This window comes from Carex rostrata, chromosome 6, assembly GCF_964058835.1.
Source record: "Carex rostrata chromosome 6, lpCarRost1.2, whole genome shotgun sequence".
Taxonomy (NCBI): Eukaryota; Viridiplantae; Streptophyta; class Magnoliopsida; order Poales; family Cyperaceae; genus Carex; species Carex rostrata.
In genome coordinates this window covers 8,179,869-8,206,719 of record NC_135923.1, presented here as the reverse complement: position 1 = coordinate 8,206,719, position 26,851 = coordinate 8,179,869, and the positions used below count along the sequence as shown (strand labels likewise).

The following is a 26,851-nucleotide window of genomic DNA, read 5'->3' as shown; positions in this document are numbered from 1 at the left end:
ATAATATTTTGGTAAAGGAATTTTTCTTTAAATACAGTTATAAGAGAGCAACGAGCAACTCTTTTTTTTTACTGCATTTAAACTAGGGGTGTAAACGGTTGGATACGGATCGGATAGTGGTCTTACCGTATCCGTATCCGTTATAATTTTTCGAATACGGATACGGATACGGATAGTCTCGGATACGGATACGAATCAGATATTAAATGTTACGGATACGGATCGGATATCGGATGGATACGGATATTTTTCATAATTAGCTTGTTAGTTACAAAACATCTAATATATTATTAAAATATTAGTCACTAATTATGTCATATTGTTATATTGTTCATCAAAATATATATTTATATCCAATTTAATAAATTATTCGTACAATATGCAATTTAATAAATCAATTTAAAAATATATATCACATTTGTTGTGGTTTAAAGTATAAACGGTCGGATACGGATAGTAAAATGTCTAACCGTATCCGTATCCGTTATATTTTTTCGGATACGGATAGTCTCGGATACGGATACGGATCGGATAATTTAAGTACTTTTCCGGATTCGGATTCGGACGAAATCGGATATTATCCGATCCGTTTACACCCCTAATTTAAACAACGAATAATTTGTATATTTGAGAATAGTGTGTTCGGAACTGAATGTTAATGTAAAAGAAAATAAAATTATGTTGTACTGAAATTTTTTGTGATTAATAAATTTTTCAGGGATCAATATAAAAATGCTGAATATATGTGCCAATTTGAGGATATTCATACTATCTAATTTGATTGATACAATAATTCATGAAAGATTAATGATTTTTATTGTTATAGAGAGTATGCCAATAGATGAAGTTGGAGATTTTCATATGGATGAGAGGAATTTGTATAACGTTTTGCTATTGTATTTTTATCGTTTGTTACATTAAACGCTGTATTTGTCAATGCTTTTAGCTAAAAAATAAATTTAGTCGTTCAGTGAATGTTCTACACGAATCTGAATGCATATCAAATGCTAGATAACATTTATTGGTCAGGTACATTAAGAAGCTTGGATTCTTAAGCTTTTACGAAGTGTATATTTTTCAATCGAGAGTAATTTTGTTCAAATTATTTGAGGTTATTCGCACAATAAGAAAAAATATATAAGAAAATTTCTTTAATTACTGTAAAGGAACCATCCATTTAAAATATCCATATCCTTGCGACCTCAAACAGTCTTAAACATGAGCAATATTTCTCTCAAATTTCATCACAAAACCTAGCTCATCTCACTGCCAGAGCAATATATTCATGCAAGTTCAAACTACCCCTACTCTATCTCGAATATTTCTTGTCAAAATTAGCATATACACAAACAGCCCCAATATGTTTTTTTATTGATCACAAAATCTCCCAGGTACAACGCACTTATACAGACACAGGCACACTGACAGGAATAAAACAATTCAAAGGAAACTAAAGAATTAGAGCATCAACGTTCCTTTACAGCAATGCTTGCACACGACAAAGTGCCCTTATTGTATGGTAGCAAACAGATTAAATCAAAATAAAACAAAAGGGTCCTATATAAAAAAAATATTCTTTATCAATCCTATCCCTGCTAACTAAAATACACAAATTTGTGAAACATCACAAGACGCCATGAAATGGTAAGATGCATAGCCACTGGGTAGTGTTGCCACTATACCTTCGAAAAATCAGGCTTGCAATCTAATTAATATACTATCTGTGAAGTAGAAGCTGGTGTAACTCAAATATCGGCATGCTGAACTCGGTTTGCCGCCTCTCCCTGGTTTTCCAGAGGCATGTATTGAGCCATGATTGCACGTATCTCTGAATCCATGTAACTCTGTTTACATGCAAAAAAACAGATATTAGCAATGTTCTCTAAAAATGGAACTAGCAATTGTCGAGGGTAGAACAGTTATTTTACCCGTAGTCTGTACTTGTACACAGCATATCCACCGGCTGCAGCTACAGCAAGACCAAGGAAAATAACCCATAAGAAGCCCCAGCCAACCTTAGCTGCCTCTTTGCCTGACAATAACATTTACAATTGTTGATTTGATACATCATCCAAAATGATAATAATAGTAGTAATCCTAACAATCTATAAATGCTATGAGGTTGGATTTTGGCAGTCATCATGAACTGAGTTGATCAAACCCGACGCAGATCCCTAAACAAATAAATGGATGGTTCCTATACACTAATTAAAGAACAATCTCAACTTGGGCTTGAAATGGTTAAGAGTACAATGTGATTTACGAGCAACATTATACATAATTTATGAACAAGTATTTTCATATGTTGGTACTATTAATTAATGGAACGTACACCTGGGTTATATCGGTTCATGTTATTGTTCTGAACCCTATATGGCCCTCAAGGTCTTGTTGGATCAAGGTACCCGAGGTCAGGTAAGAATTGAAGTCTTAGAGTAAATCATGTCATTCATTTCATGTAAATAAGTTATATGGAAAAAGAAAGAAAGAGAATAAACTGAGAAGAGAGGACTCACTAATGCAAGTGTCGTGTTCTCTCATATAAAGCAGACTACCACTACAGGTACACTCATAACTGCCCCATGTATTCTGACATTGGCAGTTTTGGCACTGACAAGCCGTCTTTTCCTTGCACTCATCCACATCTATAGTTAATAATACATGAGCACAGAGCAACACATGAAGCAATATGTTATATATATAAAATTTGTGTGTGAAATTATTAAGCCGTACCTTCACATTTGTTAACACCATCGCCTTTGAAACCACTGGGGCATTTGCACCCTTCAGACTTTTCATTCTATGAATTTTTTTTTAAAATATTATTTAATCGCATCCAATAAAAAAATCGTTTCATCATTAGTATTGAATTGTTCTAGTTTTACTTACCAAACACGCTGAATACGTCTTGCCATCTTTGGTTGCATTCCAGCATCCTCCATTGCTTATTGCACACCTCCCTGTTCCAGATGCTGAAAAAAATAATTGTTTCTATTAGACTAAGGCAGCTGTACCAGATACCAGCACTGACCAACTAGGACTAGCAAAGTTCTTCTTGTTTGTTTCCATTTATTTGGCATCTCTTGTTTGTTAATTTCAGTTTCTTAACCTGAATGGCATCTCTTACCAATCTGTATCAGTACTGGTACGAGCAGACCATCCAACCCTTTTACCAACTGAACATAACTGAATATACCTTTGCATTCTGTGTACCCATCGCCGACAAACTTTACACCTTGCAAGGCTGGACATTCGCATACCCTACCACGGAAAGTATCCTTTAACAGAAATGATAATCGTTCAGTTATTTAATTATTTTGGTAAAAAATAGTTTAAATGTGAGGAAGAGGACAACATCAAATGGTACCTTGCATGCTGTGATATTAGCAGCCTTGTCTTGCCAGCATCCTCCATTGTTATCCAAACACTCATTTGTTTGAACATCTGGAAAAGCATGAAGCATCTGACTATAGCAACATTTCAAATTTGAAGAAAAGAATAAAAAAATCATAAAGAAACTAACCTGTGCTAAGACAAACTGAAGGCTCGGTGGTCTCTTCAAATCCTGAACAGATTGCTTTGAGCACTGCACTTTTGGCAAGCTTGCCTAGCAACATAAATGTAATTATCTCATACAAAATATTCAGTAAAATAACAATTAAAAACATCATATAAAGAAAATAAGTGAAGTGTAAATCGCACCTCTGTATTGTCTGTTATTGATGACAAGGGTGGGCAAAATTGTAACATCACCACGATCTCCTTTACCAACCTGAAGGTTAAAAGAGATTTAAAATCAACTGGACATTTTAAACAAGGAAAAAAGATTAAAAAAAAACTCTGTCTGTTATAAAAGAAAAGGATTAAACAAAATAACAAATAGAACAAAAAAGATTTGACCTGTGCATCTTGTTCAGCTTTAAGGACAGGGTTATTGGTATCTGCTTCTGGGTCCCCAATACAGTCACTCATTTTCTTCTGGTCAAATCCTAAAAAATATTGAAGTTACATAACATAATTACAAAAACAACGAATGAGTTCTCCAAAACAATTTTGTGCTGACTCCCTTGTTCATTTCAAGATAATTATGGCACCATGAAAGAACAATGTCAAAACTTAGAACTCACTGTTTAGTAACAAACCTCAAAACATACCTAAAGATTTGAGTACTTGGTCAGCACATTCGGTAGTATACTTCTTATCCTTCATAGGACACCTGGCAGCAAAATCAGTTACATAATCCCACCACACCCACGGTTTGTGGCTCTCATTAGCGACCCTAAAGGCACACAACTGGTAAAGGTTCTGTATCACCACATCCCTGCCATCATAACCAGAACTGAAATCCTGCTCTGGATCAGGCGCACAGTATCTGCCATGGTTTATACATTGCGACTTGCATTGCTTGCTCAGAACAAAAGCCTCCGGACAATACCTGAAAAACCAAACAAAGTTTCTTCTAAGAGAACTCCAAAGGGCATTTTAGAAATTTCAGTCGGAATGTCGAAATGATTCCATTTTGAATTTAAAATGCTTGCAAGTAGTATTTTTCAGAAAGGTGACTGATTAAGACTGCCAAAGAAAATCCTTTGAAGCACTACAAACATCTGAGCAAGTAAAAAATATCATAAACTGCTCAAATTTGTAAGGTAGAAGGCATCAGAAAAGACCTAATTACATACATAAGGCAGTATAAGACCAGAAATGACTGTTTAATAAAGCAGTGTACACTATCCATTCCAATGTTATTTTACAAAAAGGGATGTGGCAGTACCAGGTGATGTAGTGAGGGGTAAATTGGGTATATCCCTTTTTCTCCAACACTTGTGCCATCCCTTTAAAATCCCTAACAAAATCCATCTGCATGTCGCACTTGGGCCCGCACTCATCATTGCTATTAGTCCAGAACTCGTACTCGACCCTCTCGTCAGGATGAGGCAAAGACTCTCTCCAGTCAAGGTAAACGTTGACCATCTCTCCATTGTCCAGTGCCTTCTTTAAACTGTCACCTAGTCTTTTAGTTATCAAGGCAGAGGGAATGGTGATGTTGTTTAGGAATTTTTCTGAAGAAGCATCTTCTTCTGGGGTATCCATGGTAATTAGTGGCTCAACTCTGTCATCAGACACTAGAACTGCGGCAGCACCAGCATTTTGAGCATTCCATGCCTTTGTTGTGAAATAACAATCTGCTTGTGGTAGGACATTAAATAATACAGAAGAAAATAAGGATTAATACAAAAAAAATAGGCATGGTTTCAAACTGGGTTTTTGCAAATTATATTGGACGTATTTGAAAATAACACTCAACTTTCCAAGTCCATTAATTAGTAGCCATCACTTTGGGGTCATTTGCAATGAACAACCAAGCTAGAATTTTCTTATATAAAAAATCAACTAAAATCTGTTCATGTATTATAAATTTGGAAATCGACATTTGTTTTATTTGTATTTTTCAGTGTATCTGAAGATGGGTTTCAGTTTCAATCATGAGAATTGCAATTAGGTAAGCAAGAACAAGGAAATGATGCCATGCTAAAGGTCAATGAGGCCAAAGAAGTGGTCAAACCCAATCAGTAACTAAATCTGTTATCACAATCCTGCAGTGCTAAAATCAGATGTTCTGCTATTTAATGAACAAACTTAAATCAGTTATAAAATTTTAGATAGATCCTCATCCAAATTCTAATTAGAAAATGCCAATAAAACATGACAAGGAACTTAGAGTAATGTCACGAGACAGGTGCTTAACTATAGCAGTACCTAAAATACTTCCTACATAATTATCTCATTAACCTGATACCATAAGCTAATTTGCGGGAAACCGATGAATCTACTAATAGTGACATGCAGACTATGACTAGGTAAAATCAATCAGTGCCTTTTGAATATTGGATAACTCAGACCACAAATCATAAACTAAATCCATATAGCAGAACTCTCATCTTAATCATTGCCAACCTCGTTGAACATAACCATAGCCTAAAAATACAATCAACAAATTTACGAAAATAAAAATCTCTTGTAGACCACTTACCGCCTCTATCGACGAGTAGAAACACGGGGAGGCCACCAGGTTTAGGCTTGAAAGAGAGATCAAATTCATCAAAGCTCTTGCAAGCTTTCTGATTCGATTTGGGGTATACGACACCTCCATTTAACGTGCCTCCATATTTTGGCACTCCAAAATTCCCGATCGCACTTCCGTACACATCCTTCAGAGATTCAGGGGAGGTAACTCGTAAGCTGCTTTTCTCCACATTGAATTTTGCGGAGGCGAGTTGTAGCAGAAACGTTAGCAATACGGAAAACAATAGCTTTCCTTCCATCCTCCTCGAATTTGGAGAACTTAATGCAAATATCAGTAAAAACTCGATCTATTGCTGCGTGCTCTGATCACAAGTTCACAACTCTATTTTTTCCTGTATAATTAAACCCCGTTTTCAATCCAAAATCTTCAGTAGAAGATGAGACAGATTCGAAAAAGGTGGGGAAGGCAAATATTAGGCAATACCCGGATCAAGAAAACAAAATTTTCGGAAAAGGTATTCTAATTTCGAGCTCCCCAAATCAAGAGAGAAGCTCTAGTTCGATCCTTTGCGTGCCCAAAAAAAGAAAAGAAAAGATCTAAAACTGAGGGGAGAAAGAGAGAGACACGTCAAAGATAAATATGAGAAGCTTCGTTTGGATTTGGCGACTGCATCGTCTCTTGTCTGTTTATAGCGCTGAAGAGAATTAGGAAAAAAGAAAATTGGCGTTATTATAGTTTAGTAACTTAAGTTTAATACAAGGTTTTTAGATTTCCAATGTATAAAATTATTTTAAAGTTACATGGAAAACGTGCAAGTCAATGCTTAATATGAACCGTTGGATTTAGATCTTAGTGCCAAATGTACGATGCTGCCATTGCTGGTTGTGTCAAAGTCAATGCCAACTGCCAAACATCAGCGCAAAAAGTGCCTCGATCTGTCGGCTGTAGGCTATAGAAAGCCAATTATTTGATTTTGCTCTCTTTTGGGCTGATGGCTGCTAGCCTGCTAACTTTTAAAATAATTGGCTTGTGTTAACAGTCCATTTGAAAAGCGCTCGAAGTAGGTACTGGTAGCTTGTGTTAACAGTCCATTAAAACCAAAGATGACTGTAATTTTTTTTTTTTTTCAATGATTCTTTCAATCTGGTCAGGAATGGAGAGCCAAAACAACAAGAATTGAGGGACTGAATAAAAATATAATAGAATGTGATTTTAGTTTTAATATTTTTTTGCATCTATTTTAATAATTCATGAGGAGAGTAAAATGGCATATATTTTTAGAAAAACTACAATATTTAAATAAAAATAGATACAATGTTTCAATTTTTAGGATGGCTTAACAATCTGTCTGCCCTCAGTTTAGATCTCTCCGTATTATTTCATTTTAATTGAATAATTTATGTACAAATTGTAGCATGTCATATTCATCTATTTCCTGGCAGCACGGAGAGGCAACTGGTTTTTTTTTTTTATATATATTATTTTTCCGGTCTTTTTGTTCAGGAGTCGGGACGAAAGAGTCGTTAGAGGCCCTTCATTTTTTTTTTCTTATTTTGATGAAAACTGAAACATGGTTACAAGTTATAATACATGTGTATGTAATGCTTGAATCAAGATAATTGATATGGAATTAAGTTAAAAAAAAAGGTTGGTACCAAAACTGATATTTGTAATTTGTAATTAACTCTCAAGGGAAAGCTCTTTAATTTCGTAGCTTTTTTGATGAGGTTCAATATACCGAATGGCTGGCCATACTAGATATTCTTAGTCATTTTTCTTATACTCATTTACAGGATTAACTCAGCTGGAGATGGAAGACAAATGGAAACTTTTCTGTTCGATCCATATATAAGATTCTAAATTTTAGAGGAGTAACCCCAAAAAATGCAATGTTATAGTGGCAAATCTCCATTCCAATTAAGATTAGGATCTTTATGTGGCTTACCCACAAAAACAACCTTTTGACAACCGAAAACCTCAAAAAATAAATGATGGGTAGGAACAGATAGATGTCAGTTTTGCAAACAACGAGAATCTGTTGACCACTTATTTGTGTCATGTCAATTTACCAAACAAATTTGGTTCTAGTTAGGGTCCTGCCAAAACATTAGTATTGTTTGAAATATATTTTCAGATGTCATTAAATATGCCAATCAACTCTCCAAAAAACACAAAACAGCTTTCTTAATAGTTCCAAGTGCATTTTGTTGGACTATGTGAAAATATCGAAATGATCTTTATTTTGCTCAAGGAAATAAAAAAACAGTTAGACAAGTTGTTTTGTTTATTATTTCTCTTGTCCACTATTGGTCAGGTAAGGTGAAACCCCAAATCTCAGAAGCAACTGCACTGTGGATTCCAGAGGATTTGAATGTGTTGCCCCTTGCGAGTTGGTGTCCAGATGATGAAGCTGATGCGACTCAAGGAGCTGAATAAGGAGGGATGCAAATGGTGATTTATGACGAATGAAGCAAGAAGAAGGTCCCGGGATTTTCAGCCAAATTTTGTGTTTGCTTGTGATTACCTTAGCCCTATTGTGAGGCTTAGCAATATTCTTGTTTTGAGTTGTTTTATGTTGTTATGGTTGTGTACTTTGAGCAATGCTTTACTTTTGCTTTTCTAGTATGCATCTTTGTGGGGTTTTGCAGCTTGCATGCTGCAATTTTTGGGTTCTAATATTTGCCTCGGAAGCATTTCGAGTTTAGATGGGTTGTTTTTTAATAAGGTGCAGTAGTCAACTGACAGCAGTGGTGTAATTTAATGTTTTTTCTTTCTCTTCAATGAAGATGGGCCTTTTGACCTTTTTAATCCTAAAAAAAAAAAAAGTTGGTGGAAAGATACAAGTGTGTATGGAGCAGATTCCATATATGATATTAAAAACAAAAAAATCACAGGTATAATATTCAAAGCAGTGTTATCTACACGAAGAAATCTATCATACTACGTATAAAATTAAATTAAATTAAATTTTGTGTAAATATAAATTACTGTTTTTTTACGGTGTATTATATATATGCAATTTAAAGAACCAACCTTTGATTTTTGAAGTGTCAAAAGTATGTTTTTCATGTGAGAGATCATGAGTTCTAAATCTAGAGAAATAATTTGTTGTAATAACAAAGATTTGAAAAAAATGTTGGATGGATTGACCCCTCAATTCTCTCATTCAAAAAAATATATATACAATTTAGTTACATTCCTTTCGTCTCTAGTACAGGTCTAACTATCATTTTATCAAAAATTGAATATTTTTTTAATACATTAAAAATATTGCAAGTGAAAAAAAAAACTATTTGTGCTTAGTGAAATATGTTAGATCATACCGATGCAAATGTAAATACTTAAATAGTATTCAGAGCACGTTACATTTAAATTAATTGCAACATTTAATCAATTTTCGAGCATAAAATGTATAGAACGAGGAAAGCGTAGAAACACTTAAAATATTCTATTAGTTGTGTGTTGTGGAGGTGCATGTATAATGATGTATTTCACTCTGTAAGGTCATGTTTGGTTGTGGAGTAAAGTTAAACCGGATTAAATTTCTTACTCCAAGCTAAACTAGAGTAAGTTAATCATGTTTGGTGGAGTAAGCTAAACCACCTCTCTAGGTGGTGTAAGTTACTCCGGTTTAGCTCAAATCTTAATCCATCTTAAACCACCTATGTTACTCCTCGTTTGGCTCCTTAAACATGGAGTAAGAGGTTTACTCCACCTCTTACTCCACAACCAAACATGGCCTAAATGCGCACTTTAATTGTGTGTACCTCAATAAAATTCTAGCCGAAATTTTTATTAATAAGAAAATAATTAAATAAATATCGATAATGGACAAAAAAAATTGCATTTTTTTGACATATAAGAAAAATGTGATTGTTTATAACGTCTTCTGGACATTATAAACTATCACAGCCTGCTTAACGAAATCAAATTACAAACTAACTAAACATCATGGCCTTCATAGACTATCACGGCCAGATGACTTCATAGTCTATCACGGTCAGAGTGCACAAAATCAAATTGCTATTGCTTATTGCTCTGTGAAGACCGAAGCAAACTGTTCCCCTTGGCTGTGACAGTCTATGAAGTTCAGAGGGGTTTTTTTTTTTCCATAGTTTAGTTAAGAGAGTAATTAGATTTTTGCTAAGCTGGCCGTGATAGTTTATAACGTTCAGAGTACGTTATAAACTATCACGTTTTTCCTAGATGTCGAAAAAACACAATTTCCTTCTCCATTATCGATATTTATTTAATTATTTTCCAATTAAAATTTTTTTCGGGCCATCACTAAAAAATATATATATATATATATCCAATGCACGCTTAACATTATTTACTGCACTTTTTTTTTAATTTGAAATGCCCGTAGGCTTTAGATTACTTAATCTCATCATAGTTCCATTACATAATACATGCTCACATAGATTTCACATAATCTGTAACATTATTCACAGCACTTGATTTTGACATATGAAACAAACTAGATCGAATTTCATGCAAATAAATATTGCCGAATAACACGCAAATCACGTTGCATATAATATAATAATGGTATTTTATCAGCTTGTTCGTGGGCCCATAAAATGGTTCAAAATTAGCAATTATTATTGTGAATGGTCCCTCTCCAATTGTATGGATCTTTTTAATTAGATGGCCATAAGAAGATTTAAACCATCCATTTCATGTCAAACGATCCAATTTCTGCTCAAGTATACAACTCTGCTCCTTTTTTATTTTTATTTTTAAACCAGGTGATACCGAATTTTTTTTTACCATCATAAAAAACAAACCAATTAACCTGATTTATGGGAAATTTGAAATTTAGCTTGATCGTCATTTGAAATTGTGACCCATAACGTAATGGTCGCCATTTCAAATGGTGACCCAGTTACATAATGACGACCCAATTATTAATTTTTTTTTTTTTTATGTTGATTTTAGCCATTTGAAATGGCTGTTGATTTATGGATTTATGTTGATTTTATCCAATGCACGCTTAACATATTTTTGTTGGCATTTGTTGACAGAAACAGTCAATTGATTGGAACAACTATTAACATATTTATTATGACCTTAAAATTTATGGGTTTCTAAGTTGTTTTATTTGAAAATCTTTGCAGAAGCTGTGAAGTCATAAGGAGAAATCGAACTCTCAACCTTTGGATACAACTCTAGAACTTTCTCCTAGCCAATTATACTACATCCCCTTTCTATGGGTTTCTAAGTTCTTTTATCATAAAACGCACTACCATGCGAAGAACAATGCCCTTATTTTGCTCATAAAAGATCTAAACCCTTTTGGGTAGAACAATGTCATTATTTGAGTTTCTAAGTTAGATCTTTTATCATAAAACGCATTAACATGCGAAGAACAATACCCTTATTTTGATCATAAAATATCTAACCCCTTTGGGTTAAACAATACCATTATTTTGCCCATAAATTTAAGGTCATAATAAATCTGATAATAGTTATTCCAATCAATTGACGGTTTCTGATCAACAAATGCCAAAAAAAAAAGAATGTTAATAAGTCTATAAATCAACAACCATTTCAAATGGCGACAAGGGTTTTTTCGTATTTTCAGTAAAAATGGTTAATTTTTTTTTTTTAAGATGGTAAAAAAAAAAATCGGTCTTATTTACGATCAAAGTCATGCGGAACATTTCACGAATTTTGATAATAATCCAACCATGATATTATATTTAAACCCGAGGAGAGACAGCTCATAACAATTTTTGACAAGCATCAGTGCATCACATATATTATCAACAGTTTTAAATTTCATATCATAAACCGTGGATACGATGGATATGGCTAAATGTAATAATTACTGAAAATGTTTAGATTTGATTTTGTTTTATCATTCATTACACAATTTGAATATTTAATTATATGAAATTAATGAAGCTTTATTCATTTTCAATGATACTCGAATATTATGTAATTTGATCGCTAAGTTAGCTTGATTCATTTTGTGCCACCAAAAGTTACAATGCGTTTGCATTTATATTTTAAATTTTAAATCCATATTTCGAAGCCTAATAACCAATGTTATTAAATGTGCTATGTGGAAGACTATCGCATACTGCATATGCAGTATACGGACGCATATGCATTTTTATTCGAACTTATATGTGCAAATTTTAAAATGAGAATTATATATATATAAACAAGTATGCGGTAATATGCGGTATGCAGTAATATGCAGTATGTGATAATATGCAGTAATATTTGATATCATACAAACAAGTATGCGGTAATATGCGAAATATGTGGCTGAATGTGTAGCCGCATATGCGGAACTGCATATATTGACCGCATACAGATTTATATGCAAATTATAATTGAATACGCATATGTGACCGCATAGACCGTATTGTATTACACTGCTAATAACTAATCTCTTTTATGCAGCCACATAAACTGCATTTTATTATACTGCTAATAATTGATCTCTTTATTTTCAGGAGTCTCAGCAGAAACTTTTATAATTCTTTGAGTTCATATTAGACGATATCAGGAGTCCAAAAATGTCAAAAATCTAATTGTCATAGATTAGTAGGGTTTATTTATTATTTTATTTTTTAGAAACGTTCTGGACCCCCACAAGGTGGACTTTTGAAAATTTTAATTTAATTTAGAAGCAACCCTCACAAAAAAAAAAAAATCAACAAATGGAATTTGGAATTTTAGTTTTAATAATTCAAAACACAAACAAAAAATTATTACAACATTTAGTTGCACAAAAATTGTGACATCAAAACTCCCTTATCACTATTAGTTAAGATATATCGTCAAGATTCTCAAATAAGCGCATTATCAAGTGATCCTAATTTTAAATTGTATAGGCCCCAATTAACATCTGGCAAACACAATCACACGTGTTTAGAAGTACAGTATTATTAGATAATAAATATTAATTATCACCGATGAAAAAATAAAGCACCAATGAGGCTGAAGTTGGCAATTATCATGAGAAAGCAAAACAGGTGTTTAGAAGTACAGTATTATTAGAACAAATTTAGCTGATCTCTCGTTTCATCTCTCCGATCAGAAAACTAATTTGAAAGCAGACAACCTTTAAAATTGTTAAAAACCATTGTTGAACAAAAATTTAGGCTTCTGGTTGCGGCTTCTCAAAGAAGGTCTTCTTGATCCAATCAAAGGGCTGCAATGTAAAATAAAAGCTTTAAATATGTTAGAGGAGGTAGAACTATCATCAGCATTAACACTGGTAAACGAGCAAACATGTTTGATTAATTTTGAGGCAAAGAAAAGAACCATTTGATTTCAAAACTGGTATTGCATGGCAGTAAGCTACAATTATCAATGTATAGTCAAAAGGTATCTAAACAGACTAACTATAGTTGACAGAATCAGCTGCACTGCCTGCACCTGGTGCTTTACTTGTACCAGGTTTGACTGGTACAAAATCAAGTTAACAGGGGGACGAGCTTTATAAGATATTAGAAAGAGATGCATCTATTTCATTAAACGAACTAAAAGACCTAGGAATAAGAGTCACATAAACATTAAGCACAAAAAAGATTAATTACAGAAACAAAGATTTATACCACAATGATGCATAGGAATGTGGCACCGGCATTGAACTTGATATACAAACAAAAACATTAAAATTTAACCATCTCTTGAGGAAAAATATTGGTAACAACCACTCTATATCATTTCTCTCAAATTAATTCATAATTAACAAAAGTACCAAGGCTCTTGTTTAGTATGGAATAATCAAGTCATTATTTCTTTTAAACCTACAATTCAGCACTAGAAATTGCATAGATTTGGATTTTCTAGAAAATGTTCCTAAATAGTTTGACCTTATTAAACCAACGACTGCTTTTGATTGATTCAACACTAGAATAAGGTCGTATAAGCTTTACAAGATAGATCTACCACCGATTAACAGCGATCAATAGAAACTGAATCAGTTGTAACACAATTGATCAGGAATTTCTATCTAAAAATAGTAAAAATTAATACATAAATCCACAGATGCAGATCAATCCAAGGAAAGCAGAGAAACGGCAAGATATATAAAAAAAAAACAGCAATCGGAGCGCTAAAAAGCGTTAAATAAAGAATAGAACGAACTGGACCTGAACGATCCAGAGAGCAGTGGTGCCAGCGGCGACGCCCCAGGTAATGGCCGCCGTGATGTCGGCCTTTTGTAGCCGGGCGCGCGGCTTCAAGGAGTTGAACAACGCCGGAAACGCCATTGATATGCTTCGTTTTTTAGGTTTGGAAAAGTAGCAACAGATTCGTCTGTTGTTGGACAAAGAAATAAAATTATTTTATTCGAAGAAGAAAAACAAGCACAGGGAAAGGAACAATTTTCCGAAGGGGCCCTCCTTTTAATAATATTTGTAATAACAGGTTCCTTCAAAAGTTTCTTTTGAGCACGAAGAGTTTTTAAATTAAGCCCACCTGTTAAGGCCCATAATAAATAGTGTTAGTTATGGCCGGGCCAGGATATAGAATTATATCAGGCCTATGGAATGATAAATTTGTCATTTCTTGATACAATTTCAGGATACTAAATGCTTTGCATTTAGACAACTTTTTCCAAGGGAAGCTACGCGATTTTCACAATTGCGTAAACATCTCTCTTTGTGCTTTGAACAAAGCATAGTTGGTGTCTTGGTGATGCCATGAAAATAAATAATAAATTCCAAGTAGAAAGAATCATTTCCACGCATTTTCACATGCCTTTTGTCTAATAATATTTTATATGTATAACTACAATTAGTCATTGCTGCAGTCAATGAGGCAATCAACATGCACATTCCCAACAACAACAAAAAAAAAGAATACTGTCAACATTCCCAAAAGAAATTTGGAAATTTGGCTTTCAATTTCTCTCTTGCTCACGTGAATTTGATTTTTGAGGGGCACCCATGGCATAGCAGTTCCAAGGGATACAACACGCGCTTGGCAAAGTCCAAATCCTAGCAAAAGAAAAAAAAAAAAAAAATCCTCCAATCAGTGCAAGCCTTTGGTATCCATGTCCTTCATGCAGGAAAGAAATCAATAATTTTGAACCTACTATGACGACCATTAGATTCTCCTTCACGAATGAAACATGTGAACTAATATGATAATAGGTAGTTATGCGATTGTTAGAAGGAGACTAAAATTTGTAACGAAATATATTAGAACAGTGTTAAAATGGCTCGTTGTTTTCGTGTTCTAATTATGCCTCATATTTTTATCTCTATTTTTAAAGTCCAAACAGACAATCTGAATTGTTCAACATAAACTTCATATTAATATGTGTTTGGAAGCCAAATTTTATGTTCTTTTTAAAAAAAAAAATAATAATTTTTTAGATAAGTACAAAATTATTATTGTTCAATGACCCAAAATCTTCTGAAAAATAAGTATATTTTCTACCTATTTAAAAAGACAGTACAAAAATTATAAACAAAATATATAAAATTTGGTCTCCTAGCACATTTTAACAAAATATGTGCTATTCAAATTGATTGTTTCAATTTTAAATACAAATATAAAAATGTGAGACATGATTGGAGCATGAAAAAAATAGAATATTTTAACCCTGCTCATTATATTAGTAAGAGTACAATTAATAAGAGTGATTTGGTGTAAAGGAATATATCTCAGAACATACAGCGTTATCTTCGGACAAATCTCAGCCTCTCAGGGATTCATCCACCTAGATCACTGATCCAACATCTTTCATTTTTCAGATGAAATTAGGAGTAAAGTTTCTCAAGTCAACCTCTGAATTTACATTGTCTCCAATATATGGAAGATCATGATCTATTAGTATTGATATTGGACAATATTCTCAACTCGAAAAAAATCAGTCTTTGGTCTAGTAGTAAAGGTATATAATTCTCATGTGAAAGATTATGAATAATTCACAAAGTGAGAAAATTTAATATAATATAAACAGGAGTTTGAAGAAAGCTGATAGGTTAGACCTCCACCTTTTATTTCAAAAAATATTCTCAGCTAGCTGGAATCTATTTTTTAGCTACCATTGTTCTGGCAAATTAAAATTGATGGATGTGATTCCAGGAATATCCAATAATTTCTGAGTATATTGTATACTATATCTTTCTTAGAGGAGTAATTAAGTACATTGTATAGTTTTATAAATATTATTGAGATGTTTGTCAATTTTATTGTCGTCCAAAATAACTCTGTTCTGATGTAAACGCTAACTCGTTGTGATTCGAAGTGAATCTGTTCTGGATGCATATATCAATTGTTGTGATTTAAAATATTTTTCTTTCTTTCTTTTGGAACAACCTAGTAACCTACTATTTGATGGTTTTTGATTTATTTGACAAAGATTTTGTTATAGAGTTTTGAACAAACTTTATATTAAAGTTTGGTGATTTTAGAATGCTCGGACGAATTTGATATTAGAAGACAATAAATGTTTGCTTAACTGAACATGGTAGAGATTAAGTCTAAGACTTCAAATCGTTCATTTTCCGATAAGTGTCTGTTCAAATTAGTTTGAACCTTTTTTTTTTAATTTTCTATATGCTCCTAGATACATCTCCAATCTCTTATTTACTCCTCAATAGTTGAATTTTATCTTTTTTACCACTTAACTCTTACAACTATTTCTTATTTACTCACCACTTAATTAAATCAAAATGATCTCTTATTAAATTATGAAAATCTTGATTAATCTTTGATTAAGAAAAACCCCTGAATTAACCTTTCATTTTCAATTTAAGCTGAGACTCTTAATTCGTCTCTTCGTGTTACAAAAGTAAACAATTTATAACTTCCAGTTTGGTTGGGTACATTGTTTCTTTTTTTTTTTTGAGAAATTGACAGCGACTGCTGGGTACATTGTTTCTAATGAAGACATCAAGGCTGACCAATTCCAACGTCCATTTATAAAATTGGGACTTTTCATGCATGTCCTTTTTTCATTCTACTGTTCAATTAATAAAATATTTTCATGATTCTCTCTTTACCAAATGCTAACAGCACTTGCACCCAAGAGACGAAGAGGTGTGGCCATTAATTGATGTTATGTTTTCTTTGGTAAGAGGAAGAGACGAAGAGTTTTACCAGGATCCTTGCTCTCAGGAGATCTCAATGTAAATGTAAAATGAAAATGAAGGGTTAATCAACGGTTAATCCAGGATTTTTCTTAATCAAAGGTTAATCAAGATTTTTTATAATTTAATAAGAAATAATTTTGATTTAGTTAATTAGTGGTGGTAAAATAAGAAATGGTTGGAAGAGTTGAGTGGTAAAAAAAAAAAATGTAACTCTTGAGAGGTAAACAAGAAATTGGAGATGTCGAGATACATAGAAAATTATCCCAAAAAAGGGGAATCAGATTCGATCGGATTCAAATACGGATCAAATCAGACCCGCAGGTCGGATATAATTTTGTGCCCTTTTAACTGGTGTTCAAGTGGGACATTTAGCTCTTATCATTTGGGACTTTTTTATTATTAGTTTATTTAATTGGTTCATTTCAAAGTAAACAAGTGGGACATGCATTTTGATCTCTTTGACTCTTAGTAGACACCTTGATGTTAACATGTAACCTTTCAAGGAGGTGAACGGGTACAACGCATGCATTATTTTAATTTTCAGCCAATTAGAATTTCTTCTTCTTTGTAGTGTTAATCCAAGTCAGAGATCCAAGCGACTATTTGTTTAATTTCATTACCTGAAAAGATATTTTTTTTGTTGGCATCTTTAACTAGCATGCTTAATCATTTCAGCAACCGCTTATTATTATTATAATATTAATTTTGGATCACCGATTTACCTTTCCTGTGCAGTAAGTTTTTAGTTTTTTTCGGACTATAAAAGCTATGGCTCTATCAGCGCTTTATTCCGCGTTATAGCGGTGCTATTTGAACATAGCGTTTTTTTTTAACCAGTCCGCTATGAATAGATAAATGCTATTTAAACCTTTGCTCTGCAATGTTACAATTGTCGCTACAGTAACAAATCTGGAAAGAAAATAATTGAGCTTGTTCGAAAAAAACACAAAATAAGTTTTTATTTCTTAAAATGAATATAATTATAGAGGAGGGTTCAAATGCCTCCATTTTTTGTGCCTCCATCATGCCTCCATTTTTTAAAACTTTAATAACTTAAAATTTAAATCTTAAAATTCAAAATAAAACCATTGGATATGAACTATATCATTTTATCTATGCATGTGTAAAAAATTATGGCATTTCAACTTTGTTTTGGTGGTCATCTTGAGCTTGTAAAAATGTATACTAATGTGGATAATTTGTAGACGTTAATTTTTCAACTTATGATTCACATAAAAGAAAAATAAAAATGTGATAATTTTTTATGGACATATAGAGAAAATAACATAGATCACATTTAATGTTTTTATTTTGACGTTTAAGATTTAAATTTTAAGTTATTAAAGTTTTAAAAAATGAAGGCATGATAGAGGCCCAAAAAATGGAGGCATTTGAACCATCCTCATAATTATATAAACTTTCAAGTGCAACAAAATATAATTAAGTTATCTATGTTTTTATTACATTAATTCCAGTAATTAAGAAAACGAATAATATTATCTTAAGTAGATTATTGCTCTTAGTTAGCTAGGCATGTTAAATTTTGCATATTATTATTATTTATAATTTGAACTATTTGTATTTTGACTAAAATACTTGTAAATATAAACAAACTCGTGAAAATATTGTATAATTTGTTCTCTATTGGATCCGGTCATCGGTTCGATAAAATTGGTTATCACATATGCAATTAAGTCCGCTCTTAAATCTAGAGAACAGAACTGACCTACATTTGACCGTTCATTTTTTAATTACCCAATAATTAATGCGATGAATAGCAGGGAGAAACGTGGCTATTTAATAGGAAAAATAAACTCTTCAAGCGGTCTTTATGAAACCGAATCGTCTGCCGCCGGGGGTAGAAAATTTCTGCCCCCAGAGGGGTGGGATTGGGATGGGACCGGTTACTGTTTAGGGTTTAACTATTGTTACTGTTTTTAAATGGGACCCCATCCGCAGAGACTCTGGGAACAGAAATTTCCTGCCCTCTGGGGGACAGACGATTCGGTCTCCAATATGACTCGACATTTTTATTTTTACCCCATTAAAAAATCATTTTAATAATAATAACCAAAGTTTAGCAACAATTTTAAAAATACCCCACCCGTGGAAATTTTCCACGGACTGGAATTTTAATTTCCATTTTTTTTTATAAAACAGAAATTTGTTTTTATTTTTTATTTTTTGTATTGAAATATTAGAAATGTTGGATATATTTCTTTGAAAATAGATGGAATACAATATAATTTGATTTATTAGAAAGACTGTAACAAATAACCCGGATCAATATTTTTTAGGTCGGATTTTTCGCGGCTGTAAGAAAAATTAATATATTTCTGTATGTGTTATTGGAAAAAAATAAAAATGCTTAGATTCTGAGTTATTGATCCCGGTTCAAAAGTCGCTTCTATGTAATCTAGAAAATATTGTGATCCTTCTAGGACATTTAATTTATATAAAGTTGTATCTATTTTGAGAATTCTTTTTGAATAATAATTATTAAATAACTTTTATAAATTAAATGTCCTAGAAGGATCAAAATATTTTCTAGATTACATAGAAGCGACTTTTGAACCGGGATCAATAACTCAGAATCTAAGCATTTTTATTTTTTTCCAATAACACATACAGAAATATATTAATTTTTCTTACAGCCGCGAAAAATCCGACCTAAAAAATATTGATCCGGGTTATTTGTTACAGTCTTTCTAATAAATCAAATTATATTGTATTCCATCTATTTTCAAAGAAATATATCCAACATTTCTAATATTTCAATACAAAAAATAAAAAATAAAAACAAATTTCTGTTTTATAAAAAAAAATGGAAATTAAAATTCCAGTCCGTGGAAAATTTCCACGGGTGGGGTATTTTTAAAATTGTTGCTAAACTTTGGTTATTATTATTAAAATGATTTTTTAATGGGGTAAAAATAAAAATGTCGGCAATATGACTCACTGATAATTCACCCTAGCTAGTAATAAACAGCCACCGGATAAGCTTTGAAAAGTGGAAGAAAATGATATACAAACAAGCAAATAGAGGAGGGGGGGTTCCAATAAAAGAGTAAAAAAATCAATTTTTTTTGGCATATAAGATAAGCTGAAAAATAATCTATATGTTTTAATGGATAAGTATTAATGCATTTATTTTTCATTCTTGTGATTTTGTATTTTATGATTAGAATATTTCAAAAAATTATATATTTTTTATGCGTATATGTTTCAGCTATGAAGAATAAAATAACAGTTCCAATTCACAATTTATTTTATTTTGAGTAAAAATTCACAATTTATTTTCTTCAAGTACAAAATAAAAATCAATGTTCTTGATATATCTACATTAAGTTTTAAACCACTGTGTGAGCTTTTAATATTAATACATAATTGCAACTTGTAAAATAACAATAACAAGGAAATTAACCCCTCTGTGTAAACAACACGAGTACACAACCAACAAAAGAAAAAGGTAACCTACCTGAAAAGGACGAGCCATGAGGGGTCCTACAGGAAGAGCAAGGAAATTAAGTAGGTTTCAAGTGGTAATTACTCAAAGAAAGATATTGACCGAGTTTATATACACTGATAATGAAAGGCAATAAAATTACTTGTCGTGATGCTGAAAGTAATATGAGATTAGGACTGTTGAAATACTAAAATGACTATTTATTAGTATTTAATGCATATCCCAGTCAAACAAGCAATTAAGACCCAACACACAGATTCTTGTCAAAAGGATGGTGAAAGTAATACAGATGATTACCGCCCAATTGATGGTACGGATACTTAACATCTAATTAAGCTTGATAGTTATCATATCCAGGTAGCTGATTGTTGAGTAAAATTAAAATATATATGTTAAATAAATACTTTCAGTAATGAAATCTACATACAGAATGGATTGATACGCGCGGCTTGAAAACGGATCAAATTGGACCCGAAACAGAGATATGACTCTTTTAAGAATCGCACAAGCATAAAAAGAGAGGACTTGTCAGCATTCTTTCGGATTGTACTGGATCCAAGTAACTACCCATGTTTGGGCGCGGCGCTGGCTAGTTGGAGAACGTGAGTGAAGTGGGTCTTGTTTGAGTTGAGATCCAGTGAAGTAACTCAATTTTTGAATTTTGGATCGGGATCGTCTGATTCAAATCTGTTATAATCTATCCGAAGTGGAGCACACACATCTCAAGAAACGAATTCAAATCCTGAAGTGATCTCGAGCGACGGATTCGAATTAGACGGTTCTAATCTAAAACCTAAAAATTGAGTTACTTTAGGGGATCCAGACCCGTCAGCTTGTTCAGGATCCCACACGGCCGCACGCGTGCATATGAATGAGCTAGGTTATGATCTTAATTATTTCTTGTGTAATTTTATACTAGTATATATGTTTTGCCTATAAATTCGACTGTTGATATAAAAAAAAAATATACATTTTCTATTTTATATTGTTAGAGAAATTCTTGTCTGTTTAAAATTTAATTTATATTTTTTACATGTTAAATCTTAAATTTTTCACTCCGGGATATTAAGTCCACATAAGGAATTTGACATCTATATAAATTGTGAAATAGACGGACAGACTCAACAAACTATATATCTTCAACCAGTGATAGGAAAGGTGTACTTCGAGTTGATGGACGCGTAAATTTGACAATCATGAAAGGAACCGTTCCATTAGAGACTTCCACTGCAAGATATATTGTTACATTCTATTTATTATTTCGAATTAACCTACACTAATTATTGACTGGTACTTAATCATGACAAAGGTCAGAAATCATAGCAAAACATTATTATATAATTAATTTGCTATGTAAGGACAATTAAGTTTGAGAAAAATGGAAACGTGATTAAAATATTTGTTTAACTGCCTTTGATTAAATTATCTAAGGTAATTAATCACTTCTCGGACATCTCGTTTGACATTAATGATTTTTATCTAACATAATGAAATTAATTGTCAAGCTACTAGCTAGCTAGTGCGTAAATAGAGAGCCCCGTGTAGGGCACGAAGCATTAACTTACAACAAGTGGCGATGTACAACAAAAAAAAAAATTAAATATCAGTTGAGTATTCCTCAGTTAATCATAAAATGAAAATTTCCTTGTAATTCATATAAAGCATAATAATGGCATAACTAAAAGTAGCCTGTCTTTACATGCTTTTACAAATCATCAGTTTACTACAAAACTCCAAAATCAAAACCAAAAGTTCCCTTAAATAATTATATTCACACCACTTACTAGTTAGTCAATTACATAAAGGGCTCATGCAGCTCCCCTACATACTTGCCGTCACATCAAATATCATATAAAAACCATCATATGCAAGTGCAATTCATACATGCATGCTCATGGATTCGTTAATTAACATATATACATGCACCTAATATATTTTAAGCGTGCACTAGTTATCTCAAAGGAGGAAAATCACCGTCTTCGTTATCAAACCCAAATAACATGCAATCTTGATCAAGCTGTGCAAACGAATTCGGCATGAACCCCATCTCCAAGCTCCTTGGAGAAGAATGGAGGCTAGATAACATGTCTGCCTGATCATGTATTGAGCTGACATTAAGTGTATGCCATGTGGACCCCACTAATGCAGCTAGTTCATCTCCTAGCATGAAGCAATCTGCCGGTGAACTACCGGGTGTGAGGCTACTCACCACCTCTTCACTACAATCTTGAGTGCCGGGAGATTGGAGGGGCGATGGAATTGGCCTTTGCACTTGCTGTTCCTGCAGCTGCCCGATAATTTTTGTGGGTCTGCTGTAATTGTTTGATCCAAAACTGATGAGAAATGAGTTGCCGGTTTCTTTCGAGTCAGGCATGTCGATGATTTGGTGTAAAGTGGATGGATCTTGGCATGTATGCACACCAATGTATGTGATGTTGTATTTGGAGGGATTGTCCTCCGATCGTTGCGTATGTCGGGTCGCCTGACAACCCTGATCATATTTATGTGTGCATCTATAGTAGCTTCTGCATGCAATTACCCATTTACAATTAATATATATATATATATATATATATATATATATATAGAGGTAGGCTAATATACAATCGATTGTTCTTGAGGTCCCGTACAACCAAGTCATTTTCTGATTTTTAAAGTCCAAATAATTGATCCAAACCGTTCATCTTGTTCTCCATATTAATATGTGCTTGGAGACCAAATTTTACATTTTTCTGAATTTTTTTACTATTTATTAAGTCACTTTGAAAACCGCTGATCCAACGGTGGCTTAACAAAACAGTAAAACCAGAAGCTACCGTTGGATCAGCGGTTTTCAATGTGACTTAATAAATAGTAAAAAAATTCAGAAAAATGTAAAATTTGGTCTCCAAGCACATATTAATATGGAGAACAAGATGAACGGTTTGGATCGATCATTTGGACTTTAAAAATCGGAAAATGACTTGGTTGTATGGAACCTCAGGAACAATCAATTGTATATTAGCCTACCTCTATATATATATATATATATATGCTTTAGAATATATAAGTGAAGTTGGAGGAAGTTAAAAAAAATGAAGCTATGCTTGTTACCCTTGATTTACATTGAAGTGCATGCAATAATAAGCTCAAACAATAACAATATACAATTAATTATTAGATATTTCAACGATATCTTGATTTACCCATGGATAAAGTTATTAATTAGCCAGGCCAAGAAAATTGTGTTGAAAATAAAAAAAAGGTAGTCATGGTGTTTATATATATGCACCTGTGGTGTGAAGACCCTTGAATAATTTTCTGACCGTATTTCCTCCATGTATGGCCATCTTCTAAGGTACTAGAAATAGTTGTCTTCCCAGGAGAAGCTTGTGATCTGCTCAAGACAAGTATATATATTATAGGAAAAATATATTAATTTGATTCCATCAAGCACAGGTTACTATTTGAAATGGTATAAACAGACCTTAAAAAAAAAAAAATTAAACGATCATTCATACATAGAAGTTCAGCATATATAAGGGCAAAGGTACAACGTTTGACCATTTTAATTCCTACTAAAAAAACAAGGTCCTACGACATATATCTGTAATATATAAATAGATTTATAAATTAATTATATACATCTCATTATTTTATGCTTTGTGATAATCTCTATTAACCTAAATTCTAATTTGTTTAAAATTATCTAGACAGTAATGATACGGAGCATGTGTAGTGGTTAGTAAACAACCTTGCTAAAATATCATTTTTTTTCTCATAAGGAGAAAAATGACAAATCCTTAGAACTATTTTGTATGATCAGGCCAATAAGCAGAACTTTCATATATGCTAATTAAAAATAATCAAATTACCTTCTCCGGCTAGCACCTCTTCCATCAGAAGTCGGTATCGGCACCGCCTTCCTCTTCCCGCTAGATATCTCACTCTTACGATCGTCAGAACAGACTGATCCACCTCTGGCGGTGGGGCCTGGATCTGATGCAGCCTTGCAACATTCCAGTTCAGACAGACTGCTAGATAGATTCTCATTTATTGCATCCATGGTTTTCTTTACAGTCGGATTGGATTTGATTAAATCTTTCAGTAAGTCTTCAAGCTGATTTGTACCTTCCTTTGCTTGGTTTATGTTTTGGATGACGGTTTCGGCACGGTCGGACGGTATCTGGCCTTGGCTACAGGATTCCATCCCCCAATTAAAAATCTGGCTTTTATTCTTTTTCTTATTTGTATTCTATTTTATCTGGATATGTAGCTAAATATGAGAATCCTTTATACTGTTCTCACTTTGTTGGAACACTCTCTAGGAGAAGGTAAGTAGAGAAGTTGATCGCCTTATATGGACAGTGGATAAAGATTAAACAGAACTTTTGCTTTTTTTTGCGTACTTATCCTTTGAAGACATGGTATTTATACTTCCTTAATTATACTGGGACAAAATAATTAAGTATATATGTTTTAATTAATTAATTTATTTTTTAAATAAGGACCCGTTAACCCCCACATTGTTTTCATGTCCACATAAAGGAACATAAAAACGTAAAAATATAAAATTATAAACTTTTAGAGATCATAATTTTATTTAAGACTGCCATCAGCCAAGTTATATTTCTCTTCTTATAATTTATGTTTTCCTTTCCAAAGTTATTTGAACATTAAAAAAGTTTCATGGTAGCAACCATAAAGTATAAGTCCAAAACTAAAAAGGTGGTTGAAAACTGTTATATATTTGAGATCAATTTGTCTGTAGACAAGCACACGGTATTCATGCAGGATCTACAAGGAAGGTAAATTTAATGACCAACAAAAAAAAAAGAATCTAAAGGTGGAAAAATACCAGAATAAAAATCTTTGGAGGGGCAAAATGCAAAAGCCTGCTGTTAGCGTCAAGTGTGAGTTTGTATATGCTAAAGGTTTGAAAAATAACAAAAGGAAATAGCAAGGAAGTAGAGGCTGGGGCCCATGCACAGAAAATTTAAAATTGAAGTCATCAGCAGGCTGACGTCAGAGGATGACATCACGGCTGTGCCGGATTAAAACTAATCCCTAGTTGGTGATTTCTTATAACCACAAATGGAGGGAGATGCATAGAAAAAGGAGGCCTTTGGAGATATGTTGGATTTGGTTTCTGGAGAGATGCTTTGTTGCCAAGCAATTCGTTTGAGCCACTTGACGTGGGGTCCGGATACCGAAAGTAACTTCTGTTGAGTTTAGATTCTGAACGTCTGAATAGAATTCGGACTTATTCGATATGATATGCAGTGCATGTTCGGCACGTAACTGTTTTCGTGGGAAAGATTGAAATTTTTTTTCTCATGTGCACAGTATTTTGGCTATTTAATTTGGATTCGAATTCAAATTTATTTCCGTTTCTGCCTGACAGTCAAATAGACTCAAAATGTACGAAGTCTCTTTAATATCCGTATCAGAGCAAATTGGATGGTCCGGATCCAAACTCAAAATTTGAGTTACTTTAGGAGTTCCCAATTTTTTTTATGTGAAGATATGTATTAAATATTGTTGACCATAATTGAACTTTATGAGCTTTTTAGTTTGTACCAATTGATATCCATGTAATTAGATTGAGGGGGAGTGGGGGACGGTCAATATACTGTCAAAAACTTTGTAAATACTTTTTTTATTAATTAATATACATGTTAGTGGATTTCCACTAACCTTCAAGAAAAATAATTTAACTCTATAAATTCAACAATTATTACGGACATCCGTGGATATTAAAAATAGTACTGATTCAGAATAAATATTGTTATTTTTATATAGTTTATTTTTGTTAACACTATCTTAAACAGTACAATCAAAACAATATTTAAACTGTTCCGAATAGCATAAATTTATGATTCTCCACGCTATTCAAGTTAGTACTGTTTTTGACATATCTTATTCTCACACACTAACTCGAATAGTATTATTTTTGTATTTTATTTCTTTGAGGATCCAAGAATATCCTAATTATTTTTTAATGAAATACAAACATTTACAATATAATTTATGTCATACACATAAAAGATGATAAAATATGATGTGATATTCATCGTTTATCATACGACTTAAAAAAATTACAGTAATTTGTTAAACAAGAAAAGAGAAATTTATATATATATATATATATGAGGAGGGTTCAAATGCCTCCATGTTTTTGTGCCTCCATCATGCCTTCATCTCTCTCCATCATTTTCAAAGTTCAAACAGTCGATCCGAACCGCTCAACCTAACCTCCATACTAAAATATGTTTGGAGACCAAATTTTATATTTTTAGGAATTTT

At 32.8% G+C, this 26,851-nt stretch overlaps 2 protein-coding genes across 2 annotated transcripts; both read right to left on the bottom strand.

Annotated features, from left to right (window-relative positions):
• Positions 1–1,342: 1,342 nt before the first annotated feature.
• On the bottom strand, positions 1,343–6,689 carry LOC144555271 (vacuolar-sorting receptor 1-like). Its single transcript, XM_078303549.1, has 13 exons — positions 6,035–6,689; positions 4,775–5,186; positions 4,155–4,435; positions 3,901–3,989; positions 3,703–3,772; positions 3,524–3,607; positions 3,368–3,444; positions 3,197–3,278; positions 2,890–2,972; positions 2,734–2,800; positions 2,517–2,645; positions 1,929–2,032; positions 1,343–1,844 (listed from the first exon to the last, which is right to left on the bottom strand). The coding sequence occupies exons 1-13, from the start codon at positions 6,324–6,326 to the stop codon at positions 1,746–1,748; spliced, it is 1,869 nt and encodes a 622-aa protein (XP_078159675.1). The 5' UTR covers positions 6,327–6,689; the 3' UTR covers positions 1,343–1,745.
• Positions 6,690–22,305: 15,616 nt separating this feature from the next.
• Positions 22,306–24,882, bottom strand: LOC144555888 (transcription factor WRKY45-1-like). The gene is made up of 3 exons (XM_078304327.1): positions 24,421–24,882; positions 23,838–23,942; positions 22,306–23,091 (listed from the first exon to the last, which is right to left on the bottom strand). Exons 1-3 carry the CDS (start codon positions 24,753–24,755, stop codon positions 22,518–22,520), a joined length of 1,014 nt encoding a protein of 337 aa, XP_078160453.1. The 5' UTR covers positions 24,756–24,882; the 3' UTR covers positions 22,306–22,517.
• Between the last annotated feature and the right edge of the window lie 1,969 nt (positions 24,883–26,851).

Excerpts from the sequence above, each read along its gene's own strand:
- LOC144555271 (XM_078303549.1), bottom strand. The coding sequence starts at position 6,326 with ATGGAAGGAAAGCTATTGTTTTCCGTATTGCTAACGTTTCTGCTACAA. Across the intron at positions 2,801-2,889 it reads AGACGTATTCAGCGTGTTTG|AATGAAAAGTCTGAAGGGTG; the intron begins GTAAGTAAAACT and ends AAAAATTCATAG. Across the intron at positions 2,033-2,516 it reads AGAACACGACACTTGCATTA|GCAAAGAGGCAGCTAAGGTT; the intron begins GTGAGTCCTCTC and ends TGTTATTGTCAG.
- LOC144555888 (XM_078304327.1), bottom strand. The coding sequence starts at position 24,755 with ATGGAATCCTGTAGCCAAGGCCAGATACCGTCCGACCGTGCCGAAACC. Across the intron at positions 23,943-24,420 it reads AGAGGTGCTAGCCGGAGAAG|ATCACAAGCTTCTCCTGGGA; the intron begins GTAATTTGATTA and ends TGTCTTGAGCAG. Across the intron at positions 23,092-23,837 it reads CAAGGGTCTTCACACCACAG|AAGCTACTATAGATGCACAC; the intron begins GTGCATATATAT and ends AATTGCATGCAG.